The sequence below is a fragment of the Anopheles maculipalpis genome, chromosome 2RL (genome assembly GCF_943734695.1).
Source record: "Anopheles maculipalpis chromosome 2RL, idAnoMacuDA_375_x, whole genome shotgun sequence".
Lineage (NCBI taxonomy): Eukaryota > Metazoa > Arthropoda > Insecta > Diptera > Culicidae > Anopheles > Anopheles maculipalpis.
This window is the reverse complement of record NC_064871.1, coordinates 64,750,869-64,778,296: the sequence shown is the minus strand read 5'-3', so window position 1 is coordinate 64,778,296 and position 27,428 is coordinate 64,750,869. Positions and strand designations below refer to the sequence as shown.

The following is a 27,428-nucleotide window of genomic DNA, read 5'->3' as shown; positions in this document are numbered from 1 at the left end:
TGCTCAATGCTGTACGGCTGCAAAACTTTCACACACAGCCCGAGGGTGTCCAATAAGCAGAAGATAAATTCCCCTCCTTCGGCTGTATTCATGAAAGGGAAAAGACACAGGTGTTCGTAGTTTAGGATAGAGGGGAATGCCCTCCGCTATCAAAAGAAAACGAAAAAAAAAATGCCATGTCGATCGAGCCCTCCTGCTAGCGTCTTATGCAGTCACTTGAACTCTCAGTGCTTTGCCTTGGCTTTGGCACGCGACCGGCTACAAATATTTGATCGTAGTAATTTGAACTCTTGATGTTGTAGGTGACCATGTGAATTGCTTTCATGGCCAAACATCAATTGAACGGTATGCAATTACAGTGTGCCGAATTTCAAGTAAGATAGGGACGGTTTTGATTGGAGAATGAAACCTTCCCGAAGATGCTACCAAACAGGTTTAGCTGGATCAAGCTATGGACCGGTTTCCCAACTCTCATTCTAATCGATCCAGGTTTTACAAGGGAAAAAGTAAAGTTTGATCCATCCTACGTGTCCTATCCGTAAGCGGGAACGAGTCGATAAGATATCCAATTTTTTCAAAGATCTCTTGGTTCAGGCGTACGATCGATGCGGATGTTTGGGCCAGGCAAATAAAACCGATCATTCAACATCATTTCGACATTTGATCGTCTGGTTAGAACTTGCGTCATTCCAATAAATGGTTCGAGAATAACACGCTAACTATCGTCCAGACGAATTAAGGTGAAGGAAATTGTCAATTTTTGCATGTGACTTTTTCCAAGTCTGAGTGTTTATTTTGATTTCGTTGTATGTAAATTCTAGTCTGCAATAAATAGATTCTTCATATTTCGTTTCGCTTTTTCATACAATCTCTAGCTTGCTATATACATCCTTGGCTTTAAGTCCTTTTGGGGTTGCTTTTTGTTCCTACGAGGACTGTGATGATTGTGGTAGTATCAAAAACGTTCCCACTTGTGCAATTTTAGTGAAAAGACCTCAACAAAATTAAAGCGTTATTTTTATAATTTTTCGTTTGAGTTGTTGAAATCTTCTTGCGTGAACGATAAGTTTCCTATATTAATATGCATCATACTGGAAGTTCTGGAAAATTCTTCACTTAAATTAGCTTTGTCTACAATATCCAAATTTCAAAAGCTTAACCAGTCCTTAATCATACTTTCAAATGAGCTTATTTCCTATGTTGGCAGTTGATTTTGTTCCATTTATCATTAGTTCCGCTCGAGAAACTGTTGATCCATCATTAGCACGCATACATCACCGTCTAATGCCCCCTAAGCATTTCTTAGTAATTTATCGTTTCGCATAGAACTATCAAATCACTACCGTCTGTCCGCTCGGGCAAGCCTAAATTGACGCAGATTCGGTGCAATGGCCGGTTTTGGGTGTAACATTTATTAACTTCCAATTAGCCTCACGGGTGACGCACAATTGGTATGATTACATTTCATCATCATCATCTAGAATCGCTCATCGTAAAACAAACGTCCGGAAGCTAAATTTTGCCGGTAATACTCTGACCGCCGCGACGAATAAAGCGCGAAATGCCCATATGTTGGCAAACAAATCAATTGCCTTAATTGAAATTGGCACGTTGGGCAAACAGACCGAAGCTTTGACCGGGATTGAACCGGATTTTGATGGTGAACGAGAAGAAAAAAACATCGTTCGTTCGTTTAATCATTCACAATGAGTTGGCTCATTATGAACAAGAATGTACGCTGGTTTGATGTAGGATGAGACAAACATAAGTGCGGATGAGAAATGGGAATATTAAACACTAAAATTAATCAATTAAAAGCTAGAATACGAACATAATAACCATTTTTTAAGAAAGACGGATATTCCTGTTTTTTTTTCATTCTAAGTAGTAGTAGTATTGATAGTAGTAGTAGTAGTAGTAGTAGTAGTAGCAGTAGTAGTAGTAGTAGTATTAGTAGTAGTAGCAGTAGTAGTAGTAGTAGTAGTAGTAGTAGTAGTAGCAGCAGTAGTAGTAGTAGTAGGAGTAGTTTATTCGAGTGAAAATCAATATGTACAATATACAAATATTACATTATTTTAACGGGTTCGATCTCGTCTTTCCTCGTTATTGTTAAGTTATTTTTGACCTTGTCGATTTTGAAACGTTAAATTTACCGATCTAGCAAGAAAATGAAAATGTTTCGTGAGGAAATTTTTTTTTTGCAAAAAACCCACATGAATAAACAAATTATAATTATGTAAATCTATGCTTAATCTAGTTTATATCCTAGTTTTTACGTATTTATCCTATCTTACTCTATTTTTAAATTAGTTTTTTTAAATCTTTTTGAAGTCGGTAGAATTGTATTGCCATATGAAAACTCAGGTTTTAATAAACGGTGTGGGTTTCGGTGAAGGTAAGGTGTGGGGAAATGTGGCAGTAAAAGGAGGATACGGAATATTGGTTATTTAGCCAGTTATTGTGTTGATGTTCATGGAATTTCTATTGTTATAGTTAGTTGTTAATTTCATTATGTACTGTTCGTTGGTATTCATGTCACACCTTCTGTGTACTGAGCGTGTACCATGGACGAACATTTTATATAGTTTTTAGATATTTGTTCTGATAGATTTGAAGCTTATTTTTGTGTGTTTTAGCGCACATTTGCCAAACAGGGAAGGCGTATGTTATGATTAGTCTGATTAAAGCAGTATAGAGCAATAATTTGTTTGTAAAAATAAGCTGTGATCTTCTGTTTGGAAAGGAGAACAGTGCACGAAAGATTTTTTCACATTTTATAATTGTTTTTTTCTGTATGGTTACTAAACGTTAATCTTTTTTCTAATAGTAAGCCAAGATACTTGACATTTTCCTTCCAAGGTATAGGTGTGTTTTCTGTATGAGGTTGTGTGGTTGGAATTTTATTTTCCCTCGTGAACAGGGTGAAAAAAAATGCTTCCGATTTATCTCTATTTATTTTAAGCTTCCATTTGAGACAGTACTTTGAATAACTGTTAAGTGCATTATTAAGAGTTTTAATTATAGTCTTAGCTTTTTTACCATTGCCACTTATTGCTACATCGTCAGCATATAAGTATTGGTTGCAATCCTTCATTTTCGGTATGTCAGAGATGTAAATATTAAACAAAATAGGAGAGAGTACACTTTCTTGCGGAACGCCTGCTCCAGGCGTGTATGCTTCTGCTACTATTTGAAATGTGGACTGAGTTTTTCCTGTCGGTGATGAAGCTATGTACTCATGAAACTTTAATTTTATTAGTTTAAAGAGCAAAGCTTTATGCCAGATGGTATCAAACGCTTTTTCTGAATCTAATAATACTAAAGCGGTGGATTTTTTTATGGTTCTATTGGCAATAATGTCCTTTTCCAGTCGATCTAATTGGTGTGTTGTAGATAGTACTGGTTAAAATCCAAATTGACATTTTGGAATTATATTGTATCTGTCGGTGTGGCATCTTAACTTTGTTGCAATAATCTTTTCAAATTTTTTTCCAAGACAACTTAGAAGACTGATAGAAGTCTGTAATTGGCCACTAAAGTATTGTCTTTCCCTGGTTTTGGGATTGTAACTACTTTCGAAATTTTCCATTTGGTCGGAAAGTATCCAAGCTTTAAGAAACTGTTGAAAATTAGGTTTAAATATATCATAATATTCTACGGAAGTTTTTTTTATTGCTTTATTATTTATGTTATCTATCCCAGTGGATTTTTTGGATTTTAGATTTTTTATAATTTTCAAAATATCTTTTTTCATGTTTCAGCTAATAGTTCATTTGTCGCTTAACAACTCTTAGATTGTTTAACTCTCGCAAATGATGCTTCAGATCACAAATAATGCTAATATTTTTAAAATAATTCATACATGTTCAATTTCTTAACCTTTCACATCTCATAAATATTACTATTACTTAAATTACTGTAACACGAATTTATTATCTTTCGGTCGACCGGAACAAAGCATTACTTCATACTTTTCTCGACTGCAATATAACATGCTTCACCAAATAAAAACACAACGTAAACTCATTAGTAATGGAACCATTAAATTGCCGACAAATCTTTCAATTACGCTGCATGCTCCCATGCTTACAAGCCGCAGCAAACATGTCTACCTGCTCTTTTTCTCTCCTTCGTGCAAGACGTGTGGCGATGTGTGAAGTCGCGTGGGAAGCAGTTGCTTCCCTGTACTTAGCACGCATCAACACCAAACAACTTGCAAACAATCACTTCATGCGGGTTACAAATGAGTGAGAAAAATTTGAACAAAAATAGGTAAAAAGACGACAAGCTGAAGAAAAAACACATTTCAACCAATCGGTTAAACAAACCGGTAGCCGCAAGTGTCTGACGCGAGGCAAAAAAAAAAATGTGTAAACAAACAATACAAACGCAATGCAATGGCACCGAGAGACGAAACGGTTGTTGGATTGTTTGAGGATACGATCATAAAACATCCATCTTCTTTCGAACGCGATACATACGTCGATCATATGCGTTTATGAGTGATTTTTTTATGGGCATTTATCATTATTGATTGGCGCTACTTGCCGGTTAAAAGCGATTCGAGCGCTGTTGGAAAAGACAAACAAAAGGATGGGAAAATAGTACCCAACGCTGAGTCCCACTTGAACACTGAACCAAAGACCAGCTCACCTACACTTGCTGCACCCTCGAGAGTGTGCAAAAATGGAAAAACTTGTTCCATACGTACGGGTTCACAAACTGACACCCAACGACTGGATAGACTGGGTGAATAAATTTCATGCTCTACGGAAAGATGTAAAACCCGTCAAACGAATCGCAACCCGCAACGATAGGAAACATATACATTAACTTCCGGCAAAGTTGCATGCCTTCATGATTTTTGCGAGGCTTTATGTTACTTTAAATTCATTCATTCTTCTGGCCGGCTAGCCGCATTACGAGTTGTATTGACCTGCGATCATTTCCAATGAAACCAAAACGGCAACGGCAAACCCTAATGTCACTGACGCCGCCAGGGTCAACCGGTTTGCGGTGCGATGCACCACAATATCTTGTAAGCGGCTAGACTGCCCAAATTGTACCCAGCCCGAGAATTTTTTTTCCGGATTGAAGGTCACACACGTCGGATCATCGGTCCCGGACTGAACATCACCGAAGAACTGTCCCTCATATGTAGGTAGTGACGCGAGTCTTTGGTATGGACTGGAATGTGGCCCGGAAATGGGTGTTGATCGCAACAGGATGGTAATAAACTGGCAGCTACTTTAAAATTGCTTGTGCCATTTACTTTCACAACATTATTACTGGTTTTCTTTACTTAGCTCTTATACATAAATAAAGCAGAAAATTTTATCGCAACTCGTGTGATAGGGATTACTGCACATGATTCCGGTTTTGTCGGTGGGAATTATATTATTCTTTGGCAAACCTTCTTTATTTTGTCACTCCTTACTATCGTCAAGGTACAAAGTTAACATCGTCCACGAGAGAACATGCAATTTACAAAAAAAGCTACATTCTTTGTTACATTTCTTTCTCACATTTTTAAAATGTTGTTGTTGAGTGCTTTCTCATGGTAAGATGAAGGATTTTCATCATGTTAGTCATCTTTATTCCTGTGCTATAAAAAAAGTAAAGCTAGATGATAGCAAAAGAACTTTGTCTCAACCTACAACGTCACATTTGCAGGTACTAAAATTATGATGAACCAAACTATTGATCTCTCAGCTTTCTAGACACATGGATTTGCGTCGATTAAAAGCACTAACTATTTGAGAATGTGTTAATTAGCATCGCACCAATGTCATATAGCACCAACGGAAGTTGAGCACTCGGAATACACAAATTCGCATTGTTCTCTTTCCAATAATCTGAGGAGATGACGTAAATGTCACAAAACCTGGGAAAATCCAACGAAAGTGAGCAAAAATCATAAAAAAAATATAACCTTTGTACCTGTTGTTCTAACGACAGTAAAAAATAATAATCTTTTCGCCAATTATTCATTTTGAGGCTTGAGATTAATTTTAATGTTCCATGAACTTCATCATCACCTTATCAAGTTGCAATGGATTATTAGCGAACTAAGATCTCATTTCGATTGACTATGGGTCAATATAATTAACCTGATCATTCCGAGAGTTTATATTTTTTCCTTTGAGCATCGTGAAATACAACCTTCACTTTTCCAACGACGCCCTTTTTGTTTCTACACCCAACAATTAACCCTGATCTTCAACGAATTCATTAGCACAGTTGATCCTCCATGCTCACTATAATCGATTGAGTAAAAACTCATACTGAGTCGTTGCATCAATTTGTAAACTGAAAGATTAATTACACATGTGGATCACATACAAATCTGATCAATCGATACGTGGATTCCCAAGTAAAGTTTTCATCGTCTTTTAACAGTAGCTAACATCCTGAATATTCGCATCAAACATCAGTCATCTCAGGCCTTCCCGCACACACCTTGTTGCCCAAATTGAACCCATAAAATCGCTTGCCTAAAACCAACGTGTGCTATCTCGTGCTCCATCAAATCATTCCTCTCTCACTCTGGGTTTTTGTCAAAGCTCCATACAGCTGAGATGAATGCAACAGGTCACCGGCAGGTTACATAAGTACTCGAGGGGAAAAAATGTTGAGGCGTTAGTTCGCTTGCTGTGAGATAGGTTTCCTTGTTAAAACTTGGACGCTCTGTGCATCATCACTGTCTGAGGTGTGGAGAGTCGTTGACGGTTTTAGGGACGATTGCAAAATACCTTAGACACCTTCTGTTTGTTTTCTGTCATTGGCAACTGACCCTTTTGTAAAGCGTATCTGTTTCTCATGGGCACATGGAAATTGCCTCTTTTTCTTAATTATTTTAAGAGATCTTTGCATTGCCCAAAAGGTACAGCAGAGACTATCTCAATCGAAACGTTTCCTTCGTTTGGACCATGCTTATCTAACTAGCTTTTAATTAGAAAGTTCATCTAGAGGTCGATCGTGAGTGCATATATGTAGGTTGTATCGTTTGTCACCCCGGCAACACAAGCTTGGCGTTTTCAAATGTGATCTTGCTAAACTTTAAAGCGATGGATTGTGCCTTCTTTACGAATCCGAATACAGCAACTTTATCAGTGTGTTTGAATATTATCTAGAAAAAATATTTATCCAAATGCTCCCTCTCTCAGTTTAGAATAGAAACAGTTTCGAAATGTCGTCTTTGAAATGGTAAATCTGCGTCCTATCAATAGTTTTGTGAATCGACCCTGACTGAATTTCCCTCATGCCTGTTGTATGATTATGCGGGATTTGATATGAACTTGAAACTCCATTTCAAATATCGTATCGACGTGACAGATGTTCTTTTCGTTTTCTTTTCTATTTCTATTCAGGATTTGCTCAAACATCAAATATCCCGCACATTTGAATATAACGGTACGGGGAACTCAACCAAAAGAAACACACAGCACTGATTTTAGCTTAGCTAGATAAAACTATAGCAATTTCACTCCAGTCCGGACTGGTTGTTTTAGCATGAGTTTTAAACCGGTTTTGGAAATGTACCTTTTGAAATGAGAAACACACGCGAGAAATTTGTCCATAAATTTATTTTGAAGAAAATTTCCTTCGCAGGGTCCTCAGGACCATTAAACGGAAGATTCGTGGGCTTTCTAATACGTTAAGCGACGTATTCCTTCTTCAGTTCTACTTTCCATTAGCATCATTAAACTCAGCTGCTAATTCACGATGTAAATTTGAGACGAACGTTATTTTGCATAAATATTTAAGCATTCCCAGACATAAACAAGCTATCTGCACGGGGTTTTATAGCTATGAAGTCTGAAATTGAAACCCTTTGTTTCACTGTTGTGAAGCAAAGAACTGAATTCAGAATTTCTTGTTCTTATATACATGATTTTAAAAGGGATACTGGGATGTTTGAGTTGTGGTTCTGTAGAGCCAGGCCAATATTTGTAGTGGTACATAAGGTTTGACAACACTTCCGTAGGTATGGCTGACATTCTAACGATCTAGCGGTAAAACTAAGTCATGGAAGCCAGTAAAGGCAGCCTAATATCTTTCGAGGTCGTAGGTCAAAATAATAAAAACAATAATTAAAATAATATGAAGAGAGACTCCAAGATCCAAATGACACTAGACACAAAAACCTTGCGTATCTACGTAACCGTCGGAGCACGATCTAATGATCAGTTGATAAGAAAAATCAATAACGGTTGCGCGACCATTGCCTCTAGCGCCCCAACGATAAACTTAAAACGTGCTTTACAAATGCGCACAAATTTACCTTCCACCGTGCTAGATTTCGCCGGGGATTTCCATCATCAGTGAAGAATCTTATCCGGTGATCGACCGATCGTCCACAGTGACATTGCAAGTTTTGGTCCGGTTTTACGCAAATCACACCAGATTCGTTACGGGGGTCATCCACGTTTCGGAATGATCGTTCTGTGCGTTAAAACACGTTTCCAATGGAGCCTAGTTTTTGGCTTTTCATGTTTCTTTTACTCTGTGAGGTAAATGGTTTTCCAATTGGCGTAGAATCATCTAGAAATGGAAAATGGGAAAATGAAAAAAATAAGCCGAAGATGATTTTCCTTTTCGGTGCGTTTTCCACGTATCCGGACTGTGACTGATCGTATTTGAAAACGACATGAGAGCAGGGATGAGCTCTGGAGCCAGTGTTGGACTATGATTTCTTCAAGGTTACAATCGCAATATTGGGCTTTCCAACCGGATTCATAGCACAGTGATCGATCGCACTTGCGATCGGTACTATGCCGTCGTACAGTACGTACCACTGTAAGCCATCTTAATCATAGGAATTATGTACCTAACTACCTCGAGCCAGTGTGTCATCAACTGCACACCATTCGCATCCCTTGCGAACCGTTCAAGGGTTCGATACCGATGACGCCATTCAGCGACTTTAAGCTGTGGGGCATTCGACACTACCCGAGGCCCCACTTACCCTACCGAGACGGTTCTAAAGGGCAAGCTCGGAAAAGTAAACAACGAAAAATCCACCCACCACGGATGGAACCGAGTGGGAAAAATACGAACAAGTATCTTCATTCAGCCCACGAGACCCATGATTACCTGATGACAGTTTTGTTCAGTGGTAATTATCGGTTTGTGATTATGACTGTGCGGTGACCACGGTCAAGGAATGCATACATGCATTCAACCGGGGCAACTTCTTTACATCGTGCACTGCGTGCATTTCGTGTGATGTAAAAAAAAAAAGGTGTGACGTGCTGGAGACCGGTAACGGAACTGTTGCGATTCGTGAAGCTTCATCAAAAAGGGAAGTAAACGTTTGATGGTAGCATGGTTTGTGCCCTTGTGAAATAGGGGCTTTATAAGAAATGGAATTTCCCTTTCATCATAAAAATTTTGATCTAAGTTGATGGCATTTAATTACTGGTTAGAATGAAGTAGTGTTTCTACGAACAGTCCACACATTATGGGATCATGACCGTGAATAATTATTATTCGGATGCTACTAAAGGCGACCCAGTAGTGTAGACGACAGTGGCGCCGGTCTTCAAATGGCAGGACCGGGGGTTCCTCCGTATTTAGGACTGACTATCCAACTACGTGGTCAGTCGCTCAAACTGGTCCAAAAAAAAAAGGATTTTATGAAAGCTTTAACGAGATTTCGCCTTTATGTTGTTGTTGAGATAAAAGATTCTTTCATGGCATATTTTTCAAAGTTATGGACTTGTTAAGTATCCAAAAACCGAGGCCACTTTAAAGTTAACTTTACACACATGGTTTGGAAAAATTCTTAGATAAATAAATTCCATCTCCGGAATATGTCCGACACATTACATGCACCTGATCTTGACTGCCCTTCAATACACAGTTAATTTATATCACTGGATGTACTCCGCTTCTAATTTAGTCGCATTTTGCATTGAACCGGTACACTAGTGAATTAATTGAGATGCGTTTACAGACTACGGATAGACTTCGACAATGATCACTTTTGACTTATTGGTTTTCATTTCAATATGAATGAATATTCCGAAATAGTAATCACTAGAAACAAGAATCTTCGATTTGTCGCAACTCCAGATCACAGCGTTTGGTATTAAAGTTGGTATTAACATTCAATACTTGCATATTCAACTCGTAGAATCTTTCCTCCACATACCCACTAAACTCACTGAACACACTCACACTTTCCAGTGCGACTTATGACACTTTGTACGTCGAAAGGGTATTTTAATGGTAGAAAGCGTGCTTACTCTAGCACCGGGACTAAATAGCTACACTAGTGTCTATGAAACACTCTGCAGTCAGCCAGTCTGTTCGCCTGGACAGTCGGGTGCAAACTAACCCGACGCGATCGCACACAACCCGCGATCGAAACCCACGACCGTACGGCGACATCACCCTTCAACTGTACGCAGTTACAATTTGCAAGTACAGAAACCGCAACAGCATCGGCAACACCTTCCGTTCATCAGGAATCTCATGAAGGTCGAGCCGCTCCATTCGCACATGGACCTTCATGAACCGATGCCGCACTTGGTCGAGCCGCTCCATGCACAAGCCAAGGAATGCTCTGGAAAGCCAAGGAATGCATAAAACATAAAAAAAAAAACTGTAGTTTGTAACGTTCGATTTGCAGCTTCCTGATTTCTGTCTCCTTGAAACTAGAGGACAACATAAGTTAAAACAAAGTGCAGGTGGTTGATGTGCATTGTGGTTCAATCTGATCTGGACCGAATTAAAGAAAGTAAAAAAGTTCTTTCTATAATATCTCCGGGAAAAGTAATGTCAACGAATAGTCAACTATTCAGGACATGATGGAAGGGTATTCTTTATTTTAATATTCATTCATTTAATGCTTGTAATAAGCTTCAATAATGTCGCGGAACAGCACATTTGTTCACTTGTGCTGAAGAGTTGTTGCTTTAATTACACGTCAAATTAGATTTGCAAACTTTTCATCGTCATCTTTGTTTACTTCCACATCATTAGCGTCGTTATCCAGTTCCTGCCATCTCCAACATTGAATTCTCATCTCTAAAAAAACGCATTGACCAATTTGGATTCATGAGGTAGCATTTCGTAGGGAATATATGGATCGAGATAAAAAGTAAACAGACAAAGCATCGTCAATCAACCCCGGTTTGCTTCTACCTGCGCCAATTTTTCTCTTCATTGAATTACACTGAGTTGAGGACACTTGACGCGTGTTCCCATGTGCGTCGGTTAGCATGACGCCCTAATCCTAGCCCGTCTGGGACCGTGACGTCGTGCCAACAATCGGGTCAAATCTGATTGACATTCGATGGCAGATGGAGGTTTCAAGACTGAAGAACACTTACGAATGTTGATGTGCTCTTCACGAATTTGTATTATTATAATAATCAGACTGTATACACCTTCAGGAACATTCATCGTTCTGCAACGTATTTCATACTGCTTGAAAGCATTGAAGTCGATACTGGTGTCCTGCTAGACTGCGATTCAGAGGCGAAAGAAATAATCTTAATTCAAAGCATCGCAAAGCGTCAGCACGACGATAGTGGCTATTTTCTTACAGTTTAATTACATTGCGCCTAAAGTTATACTATCATATGTTCGTGGAAATTCTGACTCCAGCGACCGTAACACAGTGCTACAATTCCATGATATCGATCAACAAACATTATTCCTGAAATTATTCCTCACCAAATAGGACTTAAGAATGTTATTCCTCAGAATATTTGGTATGCAGCACTGTATATTGTATTGTTCAGTGTATTTTCGGTGTGGTCGAATGTTATTCTGTAAATACATTTTCCAATACTGCTGAAAATAGTTTATTCACGCCAAAGGGAACATGTAAACCGATTCCAAACACGCATTAGAAAAAGTGATCTACTCTCAAAAATGTCATTATATTTTCCTTCGAATCCTTATTTCGTTTATTTATAGAGTCTTTTAGTCTTTGAAACCTTCGGATACCTTAAAAAGCATCACTAAGGGTTTTTTAAATACAGTTCAATTTGCCTTAGTATTGCCTTACAAAGACTTTGTCAATAGGGTTGTAAGTTTTCATAGGACTTAGGACAGTGTAACGACCAGATTATTCAGCCGTCGTCTAAATGAGAATAACCTTATGACCGAATTGAGTTCTTGTGAGTTAAATTCAAACTTTAGTCATATTTTCATCTATATTCTTTCACTTCTTTTTGCCACATTGAAATTGTGCTTTGTTTTGCATACATTTTGGTATTTTCCGCACAGTGGCGAACATATTCCGTACGACGGAAAAGCAGGCCGACTCAAGTTTTTAATGAAAACAATTTTCGAGAGTCTACTTGAATTGCATGTTTGGCTCGTCAGTTTGTACGGAGATTTAAGAACATTTTAGACACAAAATATTAAATCATATACAAAAAACTAGTACTGCTCATCATTAAATCTCAATCATTGTTTAGTTTTCGATGTATTATATTCCAGAAACCACTATAAATAACAGGTCTCTGAAATTGAATACAAAAGTGCTTTAATCAGCTGATTCGACAATATGATACAAAATCTATATGGGTTTTCACATTACAACGATTTTAACGCTTAAGTAAGTTAATGTTTCATTACCTCTGATTTCGCATTACATATTCCAAGCCTAGCTAAGCTGCATGCATTGTATGATTAGAAATATTCACAACGAGCTTCCTTCCTTACCATTTATTCTAACATTTCATCCTATATTTAGATCGAAATCATAAAAAATTTCTAGATCAATCCAACTATAAACTTTAATCAAACCTTTAACAAAGTGGTAGATATAAAATTTCTAAAACATATTATTGTTTAAATCGATCGATTGGCAGTTTCAATAAAATTTCTACCAACAAACCACACGCAAAACCTATCGAAAGATTTGTTTTTATTCCGGTCAAACGTCCGGTATTGCACAAAATATTTGTAAAATCACAAGTAAAGTTTGCCAAAAAAAAGTGTTGTTATCTTCAACTCAGCTGTTATTTGGTGACATTGTTAAAATTGTAAACTTTCGAAACGATTTTAAACCGTTCCAACAGACAAAACGAGCTCGAGTCAAACGTTCTCGAACGCTCTCAATGGATTCTTTACATTTACATATCGATAGTGCGCAATCGTTCGTACATAATGGAAAGACCCGTAAAACATGAATGATAAGTAGTGCGGTAAAACCAACCAAGAAAGCGATGCGCAAAGGGAGGGTCCGAAAACTCAGCAAACACAACAACAACGAAAGCTGCAAAAGGATTTTCCAAACCGTACTCCCACGAACGCCCGAAATTAAGAAAGCCCCCGCCCCGAATCGGCATGCATAATGGTTCAAAATGTCGTAGTCTGTGGGTGTATAGGAGCTAACCCGAAATAAAGCACTCGATAGAAAACTTTCGATTGCCAGACGCTAGATAGAGTGGCAAAATGACAGAAAATAGAATCACTTGGTGATTCTAGTGAGTTAAACCACAAGAAAAAGCTGTAACAGATGGCTGAAGTGAATCAAAGGGGGAAAAAAACTAGCAATTCGTCAGTCTGACATGTTGTATTGAGTCCTCGCCAGTCTTCAAGTGTCCCCATCGCCATCGTTTGTCAACTAAAAGCTTGCAGCAATTAGAAGCTCAAACGAAGTGAAAGTTTTTGTTCACGTCGGTTACTGATGCGATTCTCGAGTACTTCATTCCATATTCATACACGAGTAGGTTTTGGATTTGGGAAAAAGTTACACGTGCCCCGAGAACGAGGGCGCAGGACGTGCATAGTTTCACACGTCGTAAAGCTCGCATGTTCGTTGGATTTACAATGAATGCTTCATCGTGCTAAGACAACAGACCAAAAGGAAGCGAAAAGGATTTTAGCAAAGTATCGACTCACTTGATACTCATTCCAGACTCCGGTCACATTCTGGCGCATAAGGGAGTAAATACTAGGCAAACCCGCGTCCTCTTTTTCGCTGGCACACGGTACACTCAGAAGTTGCGACCTACACGCTAAGCAGGACTTTGATTTTTCATTCCAGAGAGGGTTTTCCGCGTGGGAAATCTGAATACTGATTGCCAACTATGCTGACGATGTTGCTGTGTGTGTGTGTGTGTGTGCGTTTGTTTTGCTTTTTCCTATATTTCCTCAGCCTCACGGCAAACATCCGCTTCACCAGGAATTGAGCCATCTTGTCGATCACTTCTTTGTTTGTGTGGCACTCTTGCGCACGGCGATATTCAACGAACCAACAGTACACCGTAGTCCTCGCCATAAGCGTTGCCTTTCCGGCGCTGGTTCGGTGGATGAGCATGAGTCACCAGTCTTTGGGGGACATCATTGTCATTCATTGATGCGGCTGTGCGATGTGCGCTGGTTGGCGTTGTTTTTTCCCACGGGCGCGCACTTTTCATTCATTCATTCGAATTTTCCGTCCGGGCAAAAAAGATACCACAGTGCGGCCTGTGTCTCAGAATCTTACCCTAAAAGCTGCACGAAGCAAAGGCAAAGGATGATGGAATGGAGTTCTGGACGGGTATAGCACAGGCGATGGTGGTGTGATTTTGATTCAATGAAATAGTGATACCAACACCCTGGCTAGAATCGTTGGATAGAAAAAAAAGGGAGAAGAAAGGCGAGCCGGAAAAGACCTAAAACCCACGTCGGAATCTTTCTTCCGGCTCCGGATATGAATACTAGACAAGGTCAGCACGGACACACAATCTGGTCTATTCTTTCGTACTAGCCGGGTCTTACTCTGCCACCATTTATGACTTTGAGTGCTTCTCATCATGGCCTCCAGCCATCAGCCAACGGTCCGGAAAGTTGCCGGAAAGATGGCGTCTGTTACGCACGCAATTTCGTCGTTTCGAACGCCAGTGTCACTCTCGCTGGAAAGGAACGGAAGAAAAGCAGCGAACGAAGTGAAGCAGCAGCCTGTCTGTCCGCTTTTTCGATGATGACGTAGTAGTCGTCGGTCCAACCGAAGAAAGTCAGGATCAAAGAGAAGCATCAAACGAAGGGCTACAAATACGTGGGAAAAAATCGAAAGACATTAAGAACATCAAGAAGCACACAGAAGAGCGCTAAAATTGATTTGCCTGTTTCCATGATTATGCTTCACCCGATTTTCCCTTTGCCGTTCATCTCAATACACTGCGTAATCAGAAAGAACTAACGAGCACGGGACAGTGATCCGGAGGTCCCCTTTTCGATGAAGACAAGTGATTTTCGCATAAAGCGATAGCGAAAAAAAAGAGAAACCAAACAGAAATAAAATGCTCGCGCGTATCATAAAACGCAATGTGGGAAGATTTGTGTAATGGCTTTCTGGTCGATGAAGCGCCTGAATGTATGTGACGCATTCGCTGGCAAAGGGAACGTTACCGTTCGCACATCGCACCAAAAGTTCTAAAGTTGGTTTTCACTATTTTCCCCCTCTTATTCCACTGCATATCGCGCTGCTTTTAAAATGGATCTGATTCATCTGCTCAAACTCGTTCGCGTTGGCGTGAGAAGAAAGTTCTGCACACAACCATTTGGACCATCCTGGTCGTGGGCAAATTCGTTCATACAACTCTTGCGATACGCACCGACCACACGGAACGCCAGTTGCAGTTGGTGCACGGGTATTAGTTTCGTCATTTCAATAAAATGATTCATTTGGCTTTGATGAGGTAGCGCATGTGACATTTTTTTCCCCGCAATCTCGTTGTAGTCGAGAGTTTTCTCTCTGACAAATTCTCGGTGGGCAGTTCGGTCTTTCCACTCGCTTTGGCATTGCTTCAAACCCTCGTTTCCAGTCGCGTTTAGAAGGGGGTCTTAGGTTGAATGAATTATGCTTCCACTTCTACGGCCATTATCAAGGTTACGGAACATTGTGCCCATGATAATCACAATAAATTATCCTGCTTGCGAAGCATAGCTATAGCTTCGGCGAGAGTATACATATGCGTGTGTTTGTGTAGCGGAAAAGGGAGGAAAACAGGCGCTTGGAGCGAATATTTTGGCGAGAATCGTTTCGTTTCGTTGCATCTTTGATGCGACTCATTTCACTTAACCTTAACCGTGAAAGATGCAAAATTTTGGGTTCTGTTTTAATGATGTTTCTTTGGCCTTATGGTTTGTTTTTATTCACGTTCTCATGAATACTTCATCCCACCTTTATAGCGTCTCAAATTTGGTAAGTGATCAAAACAATTCTGGTTGCTTCCTTGTACATACCAAAACTATGACAAAGTTTCTTAACAGAATCACTAGTAACAGCAACTAAAGTGAGTTCCTTGTAAAATTGTATCCAAATTCCACCTGATGCTTTACGAATTGCATCAGCATTGTCGTCAAAAGTTACGACGATTCCTTGAAGTCAATCTTTCTTCTCAGACAAACTTTGGCCACTGCCATTGCCAACAACGCAAACAAAAAACACATCCACCTCCCCTGTAATACGAGCATACGCATACAAACACACACACACATACGAAGTTTGTCGTGTTTGCTATATTTTCTAGCAACATCAAATACTTCAAATTTGCCATCCATTCAAGCCACCCAGTTGAAGGTTGTTTACTTTTGCTGGGCCCATCCCACAACGAATGTGGAGGATGAAAAATAAAATAAAAGCTGTAAGCAAATTTTCCACCAACGTGCCCCGACTTTGGAAAACTCTGCACGGCATGATTTGTTCGCCGTTTGCAGTCCTAACATCCGGCAACGTTGTCTGATCAACAGCGTCAAGTGGATGCAGTTAGCTTGCGGGAAATTTTTGGAAAGATAATAATAGCGCTGAATAAAATATAAAACAAGGCGCCGTTGCCACGAACAACACGCAAAAGATATTGCCGAGTCAAACGCGAAAGCCTCACCGATGCACACCTTCAAAGTCAAAGCGATGAGTGTGCCTGCAGCTTCATTTAGCGTAGATATATGTACCTGTTGGGGATTTTAAGGCACGAGTCCCTTTTTTTTACTTACCTTTCGTTTTGTATAACTACTTAATTGACATTGAAACTCTGTGGAATGTTAAGAGAACACTGGAAGGGTCCTTTTTTGGTATGCATTTGAAGTGTAAAACATTTATCTTTGCACTGGGTGTCGTAGCGTTGTTCAAGAGCAGCATCAAAGTGAAGATGTTTTGAATTTTAAAATTTAAACAACATACCACGTAGGGAGACATTTTATGTACCTTTTTAGTGTGTTTGTTTCGTAACTCATTAACTTGCATCCGTACCAATTACACGCAAATACACTCATTCTCATTTATCAAACCGCGTGTATCAAGTCAAACTTGACAATACTTTTTCGTCATGCTTTATGTCTCACTCTGGCGTATCACAAGGAAGTGTGTTACGTCCATGTCTATTTATTTTATTTATTAACGATTTATGCGAACTCCTACCTCAAGCTTTGTTTCTTTACTATGCTGACAATGTTAAATTGTTCTTCCGTATATCCTATTACTCTTACTGTTTGTCCCTACAATCACATCTTGACAACTTTTACAACTTACTGTCAAACCACTTACTCCTATCTGTCCCGAAATGCGCAGTGATTAGTTTCAGCAGAACCCGCGATCCGATTTTACACGATTACAAAGTAGCCGATTTTGGCATTCACCTGCGTCCAACTTGTAAAGGATCTGGGAGTCTGGTTGGACTGCAAACTTTCATTCGCTGATCACTTGAATGCAATCATACCAGAAGCAAACAAGTGTCTGGGTTTGATTCGGCGCCTATCATCTGAATTCTCTGATCCGGGTTGCTTAAACGCACTTTACTGTTCAATGGTTTGGTAGATCCTATGCGTCAATCATTTGGACCCCGACGACTGCTTTGGATATCGCTCGAATCGAACGTATCCAAAAGGCATTTACCCGTTTTGCGATCTGCAAATGCCTTCAAATACCACATGATGTTCTGAACAGAATTGTGAATTTCGGATGGACGCTGCAAATAATTATCGCTGCAAAGCAGCGTTTGGTGGATTAATATGGAAGAGAGTGAAATTATTATTCGTGCCGGTATTTATAGTATTTGGTTGAGTGCCTCTGGCACTCACTGTCTGAAGTGTGGGGAAACTTAACGAAACCGATCGTCCTGTCGGTTTCCTGGTCGCTGTCACTGGCGTTGTGTAAACATACCCCCCCCCCCCCCCCCCCCATGACAGAATGTCATAACAAATTGGTATCGAACGCGTACACTTTTCGTTATGGGTTTTGTAACGATGATCGCCTTGGATCGTGGGTTGCGTTACACCAAAGCAAAACCATGTCAATGTTGCTTGAACAGCCTGAGCTTTACGCCAAAGTTGAGCTGTATGGTAAAGCGCATTGTGTTTCAGCCGTGATGTCATCTGTGTGTGTCGCACTTGCGGGTTCACTTTGCGCAGTTGGCCTCGATGCAGTGGTAAATAAGGAGAAAGCTTTCGGAAGTTCATTTTGCGCAGCTGGATCGTTGCAGTGGAAAATGATCCTACAGCGTTTGGAGCTCCATTTTGCTCAGCTGCAATCGATGCAGTGGAAAATGTTCGGCTAGTATCCGATGTGTGTATTAGTGTGTGGTGTTGTGCGACAGCAAAGCGCCAGAGTTCTTGACGCCAGGGTCGATGTTTGAACGGACATTTTGTGACGCGTTTCGTTGAGCGTGAACGAAAGTCCAATGTAATCACTGCCGGAGTGAATTTATTATTCGTGCCTGGTATTTATAATATTTGGTTGAGTGCCTCTGGCACTCACTGTCTGAAGCGTGGGGAAACTTAACGAAACCGATCGTCCTGTCGGTTTCCTGGTCGCTGTCACTGGCGTTGTGTAAACATGCTCTTCCATCTTATTTGACGCGATGTCAACTACCTGGTCTGGAAACTCTTGAACGCCGATCTCATGCCCGAGCCTCTTTCATTGCTTCGCTACTCCTTAATAATTGTGATGTTTCTCCATTCCTGCCCTCAATTGGGTTTCATGTATCCGTGCACCAATTGCGCCCACGCCCTCTCATCTTGGTAGAATCTCGTCGTACGGCAATAGGCGTGTGGTGGAGAAAAAGAAATTGCTCGGATGGTCGTCATGTGGTGGAGAAGAAGAATTTCGTACTTATAATCGCGACGAGGATGGAACAACGAGTTTGCTTGCTGTGCGGATTAATATCTTTCTTTTACCTGACTGTCCAGGCAGTCTGAAGATTCTAGATGAGGATCTTCCTTACTGGAACGTTGGACACATCGAGGCCTTACGTTTGGTAGGGGTACTCTCGATGCTCATCGGTGGAGCAAGTCGGCCAGGCGACTTTGGATATTCAGAAGGAATATCCCTTACAGGCATATTGGAGGTTTGAGGCTGTACCTTGGGTAGGGGAACACTCAAACCTCTAGAAAGAATTGAACGCAAGGTTTAGCTTGTTGCACCTTCTCTCTAGGCTCTATCTGGCGCCGAAGGCTTCCTAGACCGCTTTATTTATACCCAATTCTAGCAATAGTTTTTGCTTGTTCTGTTTGTTTCTTGGTTGTTTCTTGGTGGTTGTTCTTTTTGCTATTGCATTTTGTAGAAAAATATATACGTAAGCACAACATATGTCGCGGTGCGATCGATTGCTGCACTTGCAAGAAATGTGTCGCTAATATTGACCAGATAGGTCGCGGAGCGATCGATTGCTGAGTTTGTCTTAAATGTGCCGGATACAATTCGTCGTTTGATTTATCTGCTTGCTATGGTTCGCTATGCATGAAGTTACTCGTTTTGTTGTTTTTTGTCGCTCGCTAGCCGGGTGCGCTGGTCAGTGTTTGAATGTTCATGTTAAGGCGTGCGCTTGGTTAAAATAGCTAAATGTACATTCCTTACGTTCTTGGCTAATGCAGGTTATTTTTTAAATTGGTGAATTTCTGCTCACCTTATAATGCTACGTAACGCTTATTGTATGCGAGATACTGTATACTCTGGTGAGATGTTTAGCAGATATGCTACAGGTGACCGCGATCCGTTCTTGCGTACCATTCGTTGCTTCAACAATAGTTAAGCTCTGTTCGATTTTAGCCTTTCCTTAGAATCTTTCCGTTCACGCTTCCGTTTTCCAGCTTCCTCATAAGTGTTTCCCTTCCCAATCTACATCCAACCCTCACGTTTAGTTTTAAGAACTTACAATGTTGTTAAACCAACGGTGAACATATCTTAATAAACAACAATACAACAATTAACACTCGGATTGGCAGTTGGAAAGTGGATTTGTGTAGGCACTATGGTTTAATAAAGTAGCAATACAACGAGGCTGTGTTTCCTGAACTGAAAAAAAAACTAATTTGTAATCAATTATAATTGTGTATTAATGTTTCATTGAGATAAACACCAAGAAAGAGAGACTAATTAAAAAAAATAAACTACCTTTCGTCAGTGATCAAATCATGCTGTTAATAATTTATCAAAAAGTTTCAAAGCTTTGCTGTCACATTTTTGCCAAGATCGCTTAGATTTGCACCTAAAGTCAGTCTTGTGCATTTAGTTTGTTAGTAGTTTCTCAACGCACTTACCGCCGGCCGGTCGATTTTGCTTGATTTTAGCGTGTGTGTTTCAACTCGATTCATTTGCGCCGGATAAATTGAATGTGTTGAAAAAAAAAAGACAATGTACCGGTAGTCTTTGATTACCAGTTCCAAATATTGAAAAGGATGGCAGAAGAAAGATTGTTTTAGTAGAACCTTACCATATCATAGACTGATATCGTGGTTAACAAGTTAAATAGTCCGTGTCCTTTTCAAAAATATGTACCGTCTATTCAATTGTCTGCATGATTTTATGAAACGTCTCACTTATCATCGAGCCAGAGATCCTTAAAATCAAATCAAGTCTAATAGAATACATTTTAAACACACGTGCTTGTTTTTTTACTTATTAAAAATTATTAAAAATTCACTAGTCAAACATTCCATGGCTTCAGATGGATCCTATTGATAGTAACAAAAAAAAAAAAAACAAAGCTCCCTATCTTATCCATTCAAGACACACTTCTATCTTTTTTGTATCAATGGAAATATCCTTCATGAAATAAAAACCGGCATCAACTCTAAAGTCAAGACATGGCTTTCCAAGATTCCTCAAGGGGAGGTCGAATGAAAATAGATCGGCTCGGAACGATTGTACCAAATGAATCTCGACGTTTTCTGCCACTTGGTGTTGAGATTTCGTTCGGAGTAATTAAAAAATAGCTCCAAATTCGCACATCACGCTCCCCTTGACATCCGAACACTTTCTCACCTTTCACAAGATTTAATCGACTCAAGTTCATCCACCTGCTGACATTTATCGACGCCCGAAGGTAGATGCGAAGTAAAAACAAAAAAAGGAGTATTTATTTGACCTTTTCGAAAAGCGAAACACTTCTTCATAGGAATCTTCTCACCGAAGTGTTTTGTGATTGAATTTAAGCGAAATTAATTATTGGAAAATGGTTTGCATCGCAAAAGGCATGGAGGAGGAACCATTTCACGCGATTCAATCATATAAGACGAAGTATGGATTTTCCGTTATTATTTGGATGTCTAATTTTGCCCATATCACTTCGGATCGTTGCAGATTTCGCCTCTCGGAAAAGCTGTCCTCATCACTGGCTGCGAGTCACCGCTGGCTCGCGCCCTTGCTAAATATCTGGATGACCTTGGGTTCACCGTGTTTGCGGGCTTCAAGAAGCTGCAGGACAGTGATGATGCGATCACACTGAAGGAAACCTCCTCCGGGCGTCTCAAATTGCTCCAGCTAAATGTGACCAGCGAGGTCGAGGTAAGTGGATGGCCGGAGTGGACCCGATGTGAAATGCATTTCGGTGCGGTAGAGGTGCGCGCCTGATTTGAATATGATAATGAACGCTTCTGGGTGCTGGGTGTTGGAAAACCATACTCGCCACGGTTCGTTTCGTTGTTTTATTTGTTTTGGAGCATGAGAAAACCTTCAAACCATTCCGCAAAAGGACAATCCGAGTGTGTAGTTGCTTGAAGCGTTCGCTTCAATTTGTGCCATTAACTTGGCAAAATCTGGTGAACGGAAAGGGCGAGTAACGCAAATGAATTTCATTTTCCAAATGACGCACCTCGTGCTGACCTCTAGTTGGGTCGAGAGGTCAGGAAACACATTTTGAAAATAGGGGATCTATTTGCGTTTATTCTCTGAAGCAGCCAGGCTCTCGTATTATTGAAGAAAAGGAAATGAAAATATCAGTAAAATTCGTTTCATGATATCTAGAGCGAGTGGAATGAAATTTGTTCCAGTGGTACTTCCTTCAGATGTCTTTGCCTCCCATTCCTTTAATGGTTCCTTATCTTGCCAATATAAAACGTCTGCTTGAACCTTTGCAAGCATTACTAAAGCTACTTCTGTCCGTTTGTTATATATTTAACCTTTATAAACGTTTGAATGTTAACAATATATCGAGAGTTCTTATTCTTATTCTTGATCTAACGATCTCTAAGGTCACGCCGGCCCTCAAATGGCTTACTAGAATTCCCGATACCACGTAGTTGGATAGTGAGTCCTCACTACTGGGGAACGGTCCGGATGGGATTTGTACCCCGTTTGAAGACCGGCGCCTCTGTCACCTATACCACTGGGCCGCCCCGGGTCCTATTGTTGAGTGTCATACTGTGTATGAATAATAATTTTTATGTAAAGCCAGAATATGTTAATTATTCTAAACTCTTTATTATTTCCTTCTTAGCTTCTATTTTCATATCTGCAAAATTGTTTTTATTTTGAAATACAAAGAATACATAAAAAGAACTTATTTCATCAATTTGCCGTAATCCACCAAAAGGAAGGTCACTAAAGGCTTAGCTTCATATGCAGACATAGCTAGGACAGCAGCAGTTGACAAAAAGATTGAACATCTTAATCAGTACATCTTAAATCGTTTTTAATCGATTGAACCACCTATACCAAAGAACAGTTGGCTACAACTGCAATGAAAGATTTAAAGACTTCTAATATGGGAAACACTCCACCCACTTAATTGTGTTCTGAAAACTGGAGCATGGAAAACTGATGAAGAAAATCCGAGACATTACCGCATGATGGTATAGTCTTTCCTCTTTCATCTAGGAATATTTGTCTAAAGAGTTAAGAATATCCTGGATAAGAACGACATTTTATATGTTTGGGCCAAAATCGTCCAGTCGTTCAATTGTAGACGCATATTCAATTTGCTGTTAGAATTTGCATCTTTCAATTTGCATCTTTTCTAGTTATTCTGTTCTGAGTCTGATGACGAGAGACAATAGTAAGAATTAATCAGCTTCTTCTTCTTGGCCTGCTCAAGATTGAGCACGTCGTGTAGACATGACCAGGTCACCAATCATTTTCCGGTCGGTCTAGGGCTGCAGTCTAGGGAAACTCGGTCTAGGGCTGCAGTCCTCCATCCAAGGTTGCATCCGACTTTCGACAAGTTAGACTTTACTTGATCCAGCCAACTAGCTCACTGTGCTCCTCTACGCCTCGTGCCGACCGGGTCGCTGACGAGCATCTTCTTGGTGGGGCATGAGGCCAGCATCTTCATCACGTGCCCCAGCCAACGTATCCTTCCGGCTTTGACTACTGTCAGAATATCAGCACCTGATATTTAACCGCTTAAGAGCTGAGCTCTTAAGCGGTGACATAGTCCTTAGCACCCGTCGTTCGAAAATTACGAGTGCATTGGCGTCCTCCGTCGGCATAGTCCAAGACTCGTACCCGGAGTGGTCTACCGGAACGATTTTTAGAGTCTTCTGGATCACAGGAGTTTGTGGAGTTCGTAGTAGGCACGACTCCCCTGAACAATGCGCCTTCAGATTTCGCTGATTACGTTGTTGTCCGAAACCACAGCAGAACTCTTCTACCACCTCGAGATTGTCGCCGTCAACTGATACTCTGCTTCCGAGTCGGACTCTATCACGGTCAGAGCCTCCGCCAAGCATGTATTTTGTCTTCGTCGCGTTGATCCTCAATCCAATGCTATTGGCTTCGCGTTTCAGTCGGGTTTATTTATGTTTTTATTTTACCCAGGATCGTTGTCCTTGTGATATGGGTACAGCATGTAGTACAAATTATTAACAAGGAATTCTTTATAATCGATGTATAATTGAATACAATTACGTAAAACATTGCTCAAATGTATAAACTGCTTGCTGGTTGGAAATCAAATCCAAAATACGATGTATTAGAATGAAACAGATTGTGGAGATAAGCTACATTATCATATCTTTCTTTCATCCTAGATTATAAAAAGATAGTTGAATACGTTTGTTACACATCACGGCATTAAAAAGAACCATGGCTGGCCCCGTAACATGTTTATGTTACAAAAATGCAAGCACACCAACGGTGCGTTCTGTCGAAAAAACACAAACGTCCTAACCAGAGCGGCTCGAATTTACTCAACATAAATTGCTTAAAATTCATTCAACTCCTTTTCATGGCATGTAGCTTCCCATGATCGTTGTTTTATCTTCTTGATTATCAATTCGAATTTTAGGAAGGAACATTCTGCAAAGATTTCGTAGAACTGCTCCAGTTCTGGATTTATATCATCCTTCCCGCTATCGTCGCTATCAAAGGACCGATGCTGCTGACCTACATTCAATCCTTCGAGCCATCGTTTTCTTCATTGCCGTAAACTAAACCCACCCAGGGTTGGGTCATTTTTCAATTCCTCATTCCAGCATCGCTCCGTTTTAGGAATGCCACACCGGTGTCCAGTCGAATGGATAAGGTCAAACGGTATAGCTGCGTAGGTGCGAATGGTCTCATGCTGAAGCAATTTCAGTTTGTTTCCAATTAAATTATGATATATCCTTTGGCGCAACGCAGACCACTCCTCTTTCTTTCCATCTTGTGCTGATTTTTACAAAGATGGTTGATATTATTGGAAGAAATCTGTGCAGAAAAAACCATCATCCCGCTTAAATCCATACGGAAGCCACGGTCTGCTCCGTCACACGTGGGAGTTGTGCTATTTCTTTCACGCTCCAAAAACCAGAATCCGAAGTGGGTTTGGTTCGTTACAGCACCAACACTTGAATACCCATTTGGGAAGAGGTTGGATGTCCTTGGTCTGTGTGTGTGTGCGACTAGGAAAATACCGGTGCATGGAATGTTTTCTCAAGCCACAGCATGAAAATGTGCAAGTGCAGCCAGCTTTGTACCTTTATTCAATTCCACAAATCGTGTCAAATCCGTTAAGCACCCACAATCGTTGGGAACGCTTCTGTGTCATACTGCACTTATACACGTCCGTCAGAGAGATTTTTTATTTTGTTGAAGCAAGCAACGAAACAACAAAGTTTTCCAAAATGTGAATTCGTCGAATTTGGAACCTGTCCAACATAATCTTTGACGTTTCATCGTAGAAATGTTTGCATTTTCACGGTCACAATATTCCGGTCGGCATGCAGACCTTTCCCGGAAACTAATGTTGCAAAACATGAAACAATCAGATCTGTCACAAAACAAGAGCTTCGAGCAGCTGTAGCCAGTGGTCCGCAAATGTTGAAGTTTAGTAAATCTCGATAGCATTATGATCCAGTCAATCAAACACTTACTTGACTTGACTTAACACTCTTTCGTTGAATGCTTTCTATAGAATAAATTTGTGCTTTTATCTACTTCATACTTACATCTATTTATTTCTTTCAAGTATGACAGCTCGCACCTTATTGTCTTATTTAATTATTTGTTTACAAACTTCTTCTTCTTGGCTTAACGACCTCTAAGGTCACCACGTAGTTGGTTAGTCAATCATCACTACGGGGGAACGGTCCGGATGGGATTTTAACCCCGGTCCTGGCGTTTGAAGACCGACGCCGCTGTCGCCTACACCACCAGGCCGCCCCACAAATTTATTATTTTTTATTATAGTTTCATATGGCGCCGAACCTAGCTTAAACTAAATAAAAATATTTATTTTTCATGTTGCCTCCAATTCTTATATCATTCTTAATCGCCAACACCCATAAACTGAGCATCATCTAGTATAGAAGATAGATTTACAATTTCTATCAAATTATTTCAAACGAGATCCACCCTAACCAAAGATAAAAAACGGGGGGAAATTGGTCGTGCTTGCCGTCCACTGCTGTATGTGGCATGGTGATGAATGCTTCCAAATCTCGGCTAAACCCATATTTGTGTAACGAGCCATTTTTCTCGGTATTTATATTTTTAGCCGTCGATATATTTTAACAGTATTGTTTTCCGAATCCAGCTGCTCGATGTGTACCGAAGATTCCTGCGAATGCTTTGTTTTGTCCAAGGTGCATATTTACCGCCACATCCTATTAGTGCCGACAGATAGCCGATTGAGTTGGTGGCAGTTTTATGGAAAGAAGCATGCTGCATCATAAAAGAAACAAGTATTCAGTAGTACAAGCTCGGTTCCATTGTTTTTTTCTTCCATATTTTCTGTAGATGTTAGAAGCATCTCTTTTCATCGCTCAACATCTACCCGCCGGTGAGTCTGGGCTGTGGGCGTTGGTGCATTGCGACCTGTGGAATGCACTTGGCGAACTAGAATGGGTCCCGTTTCCCGTTCTGCGAAAATCTTTCGACGTTAACGTGCTCGGTGAGTACTCCATCAAGGGTCGTCACAAAATATGCCAACTGACACAAGTACATGTGCTTATTCTTATTACAGGTGCCACACGGTTGACACAGATCATGTTGCCCCTGATTCGCGGCGGTAAGGGTAGAATCGTATTCCTGTCGTCAGCTCTCGCCCATTTACCATCGCCAGTGCGTGGTGTCCTATGTGCGACGCAAGCCGCTATTGAAGGATTGGCCGTTTGTCTACGCAAGGAGCTAACGCCCCGTCAGGTTGGTGTTTCGATTGTGTGCGCCAGCGAACTGACGGCTGGGGATGCTTGGCTTGACGATAAGGATATGCGCGATCAGGCTAAATCGATGTGGGCATTGCTGAGTGAGGAGCAGAAGAACACTTACGGCGAAGATTACTTCGAGCAAGCGATCCGTTCGCTCGAACCTTTCTGCTACGGAGTAAGTGTTACGGAGGAAAAATCACATCATGCTCAGGTTTGCCGTTGCAATTAAATGTTTATTTCGTATTTACAGGATGGAGACTTTCAAGCAACTGTTCGTGCCTTGTCCGATGCGATTGTGCGCACATTTCCCGTGTTTCGCTACACGCCATTGACGTGCAAGGAAAAGTTTCAGATTATCGCTGCCGAATATATGCCGAGCTTGCTGTACGAAATTTTGTTTAAAGCTTAGTTACCCACAGGGTGTAGCTGACGTAGAGATGGGTATTTGTTTGTATTTGTTTCGTTAGTCAGTTGGTGTTTTTCATCTACGATATGCTGTAGCTTTACTAGTTAAGTAGAATAGAAGCTCTGTAATAAAGTTTCTTGTGTTCGTTTAGTGACTAGTAAATATGTAAGTGTATAAAAAAATTCAAAATAATGTGTGTTTTTTTACATGAGCATTAAACATGAAAGAA

General features: G+C 40.4%; 3 protein-coding genes across 5 annotated transcripts in view; 1 reads left to right on the top strand and 2 right to left on the bottom strand.

Moving 5' to 3' along the window:
• LOC126556023 (eukaryotic translation initiation factor 2D) overlaps nucleotides 1-27,428 on the bottom strand; it is a 526,420-nt gene that overhangs the window by 313,884 nt on the left and 185,108 nt on the right. The window lies entirely within an intron of this gene.
• The window catches only part of LOC126556469 (small integral membrane protein 20-like), a 389,536-nt gene that overhangs the window by 333,293 nt on the left and 28,815 nt on the right, over nucleotides 1-27,428 (bottom strand). The window lies entirely within an intron of this gene.
• LOC126567375 (D-beta-hydroxybutyrate dehydrogenase, mitochondrial) lies at nucleotides 15,296-27,202 on the top strand. The gene is made up of 5 exons (XM_050223600.1): nucleotides 15,296-15,325; nucleotides 21,530-21,733; nucleotides 26,384-26,537; nucleotides 26,610-26,968; nucleotides 27,044-27,202. The coding sequence occupies exons 1-5, from the start codon at nucleotides 15,296-15,298 to the stop codon at nucleotides 27,200-27,202; spliced, it is 906 nt and encodes a 301-aa protein (XP_050079557.1).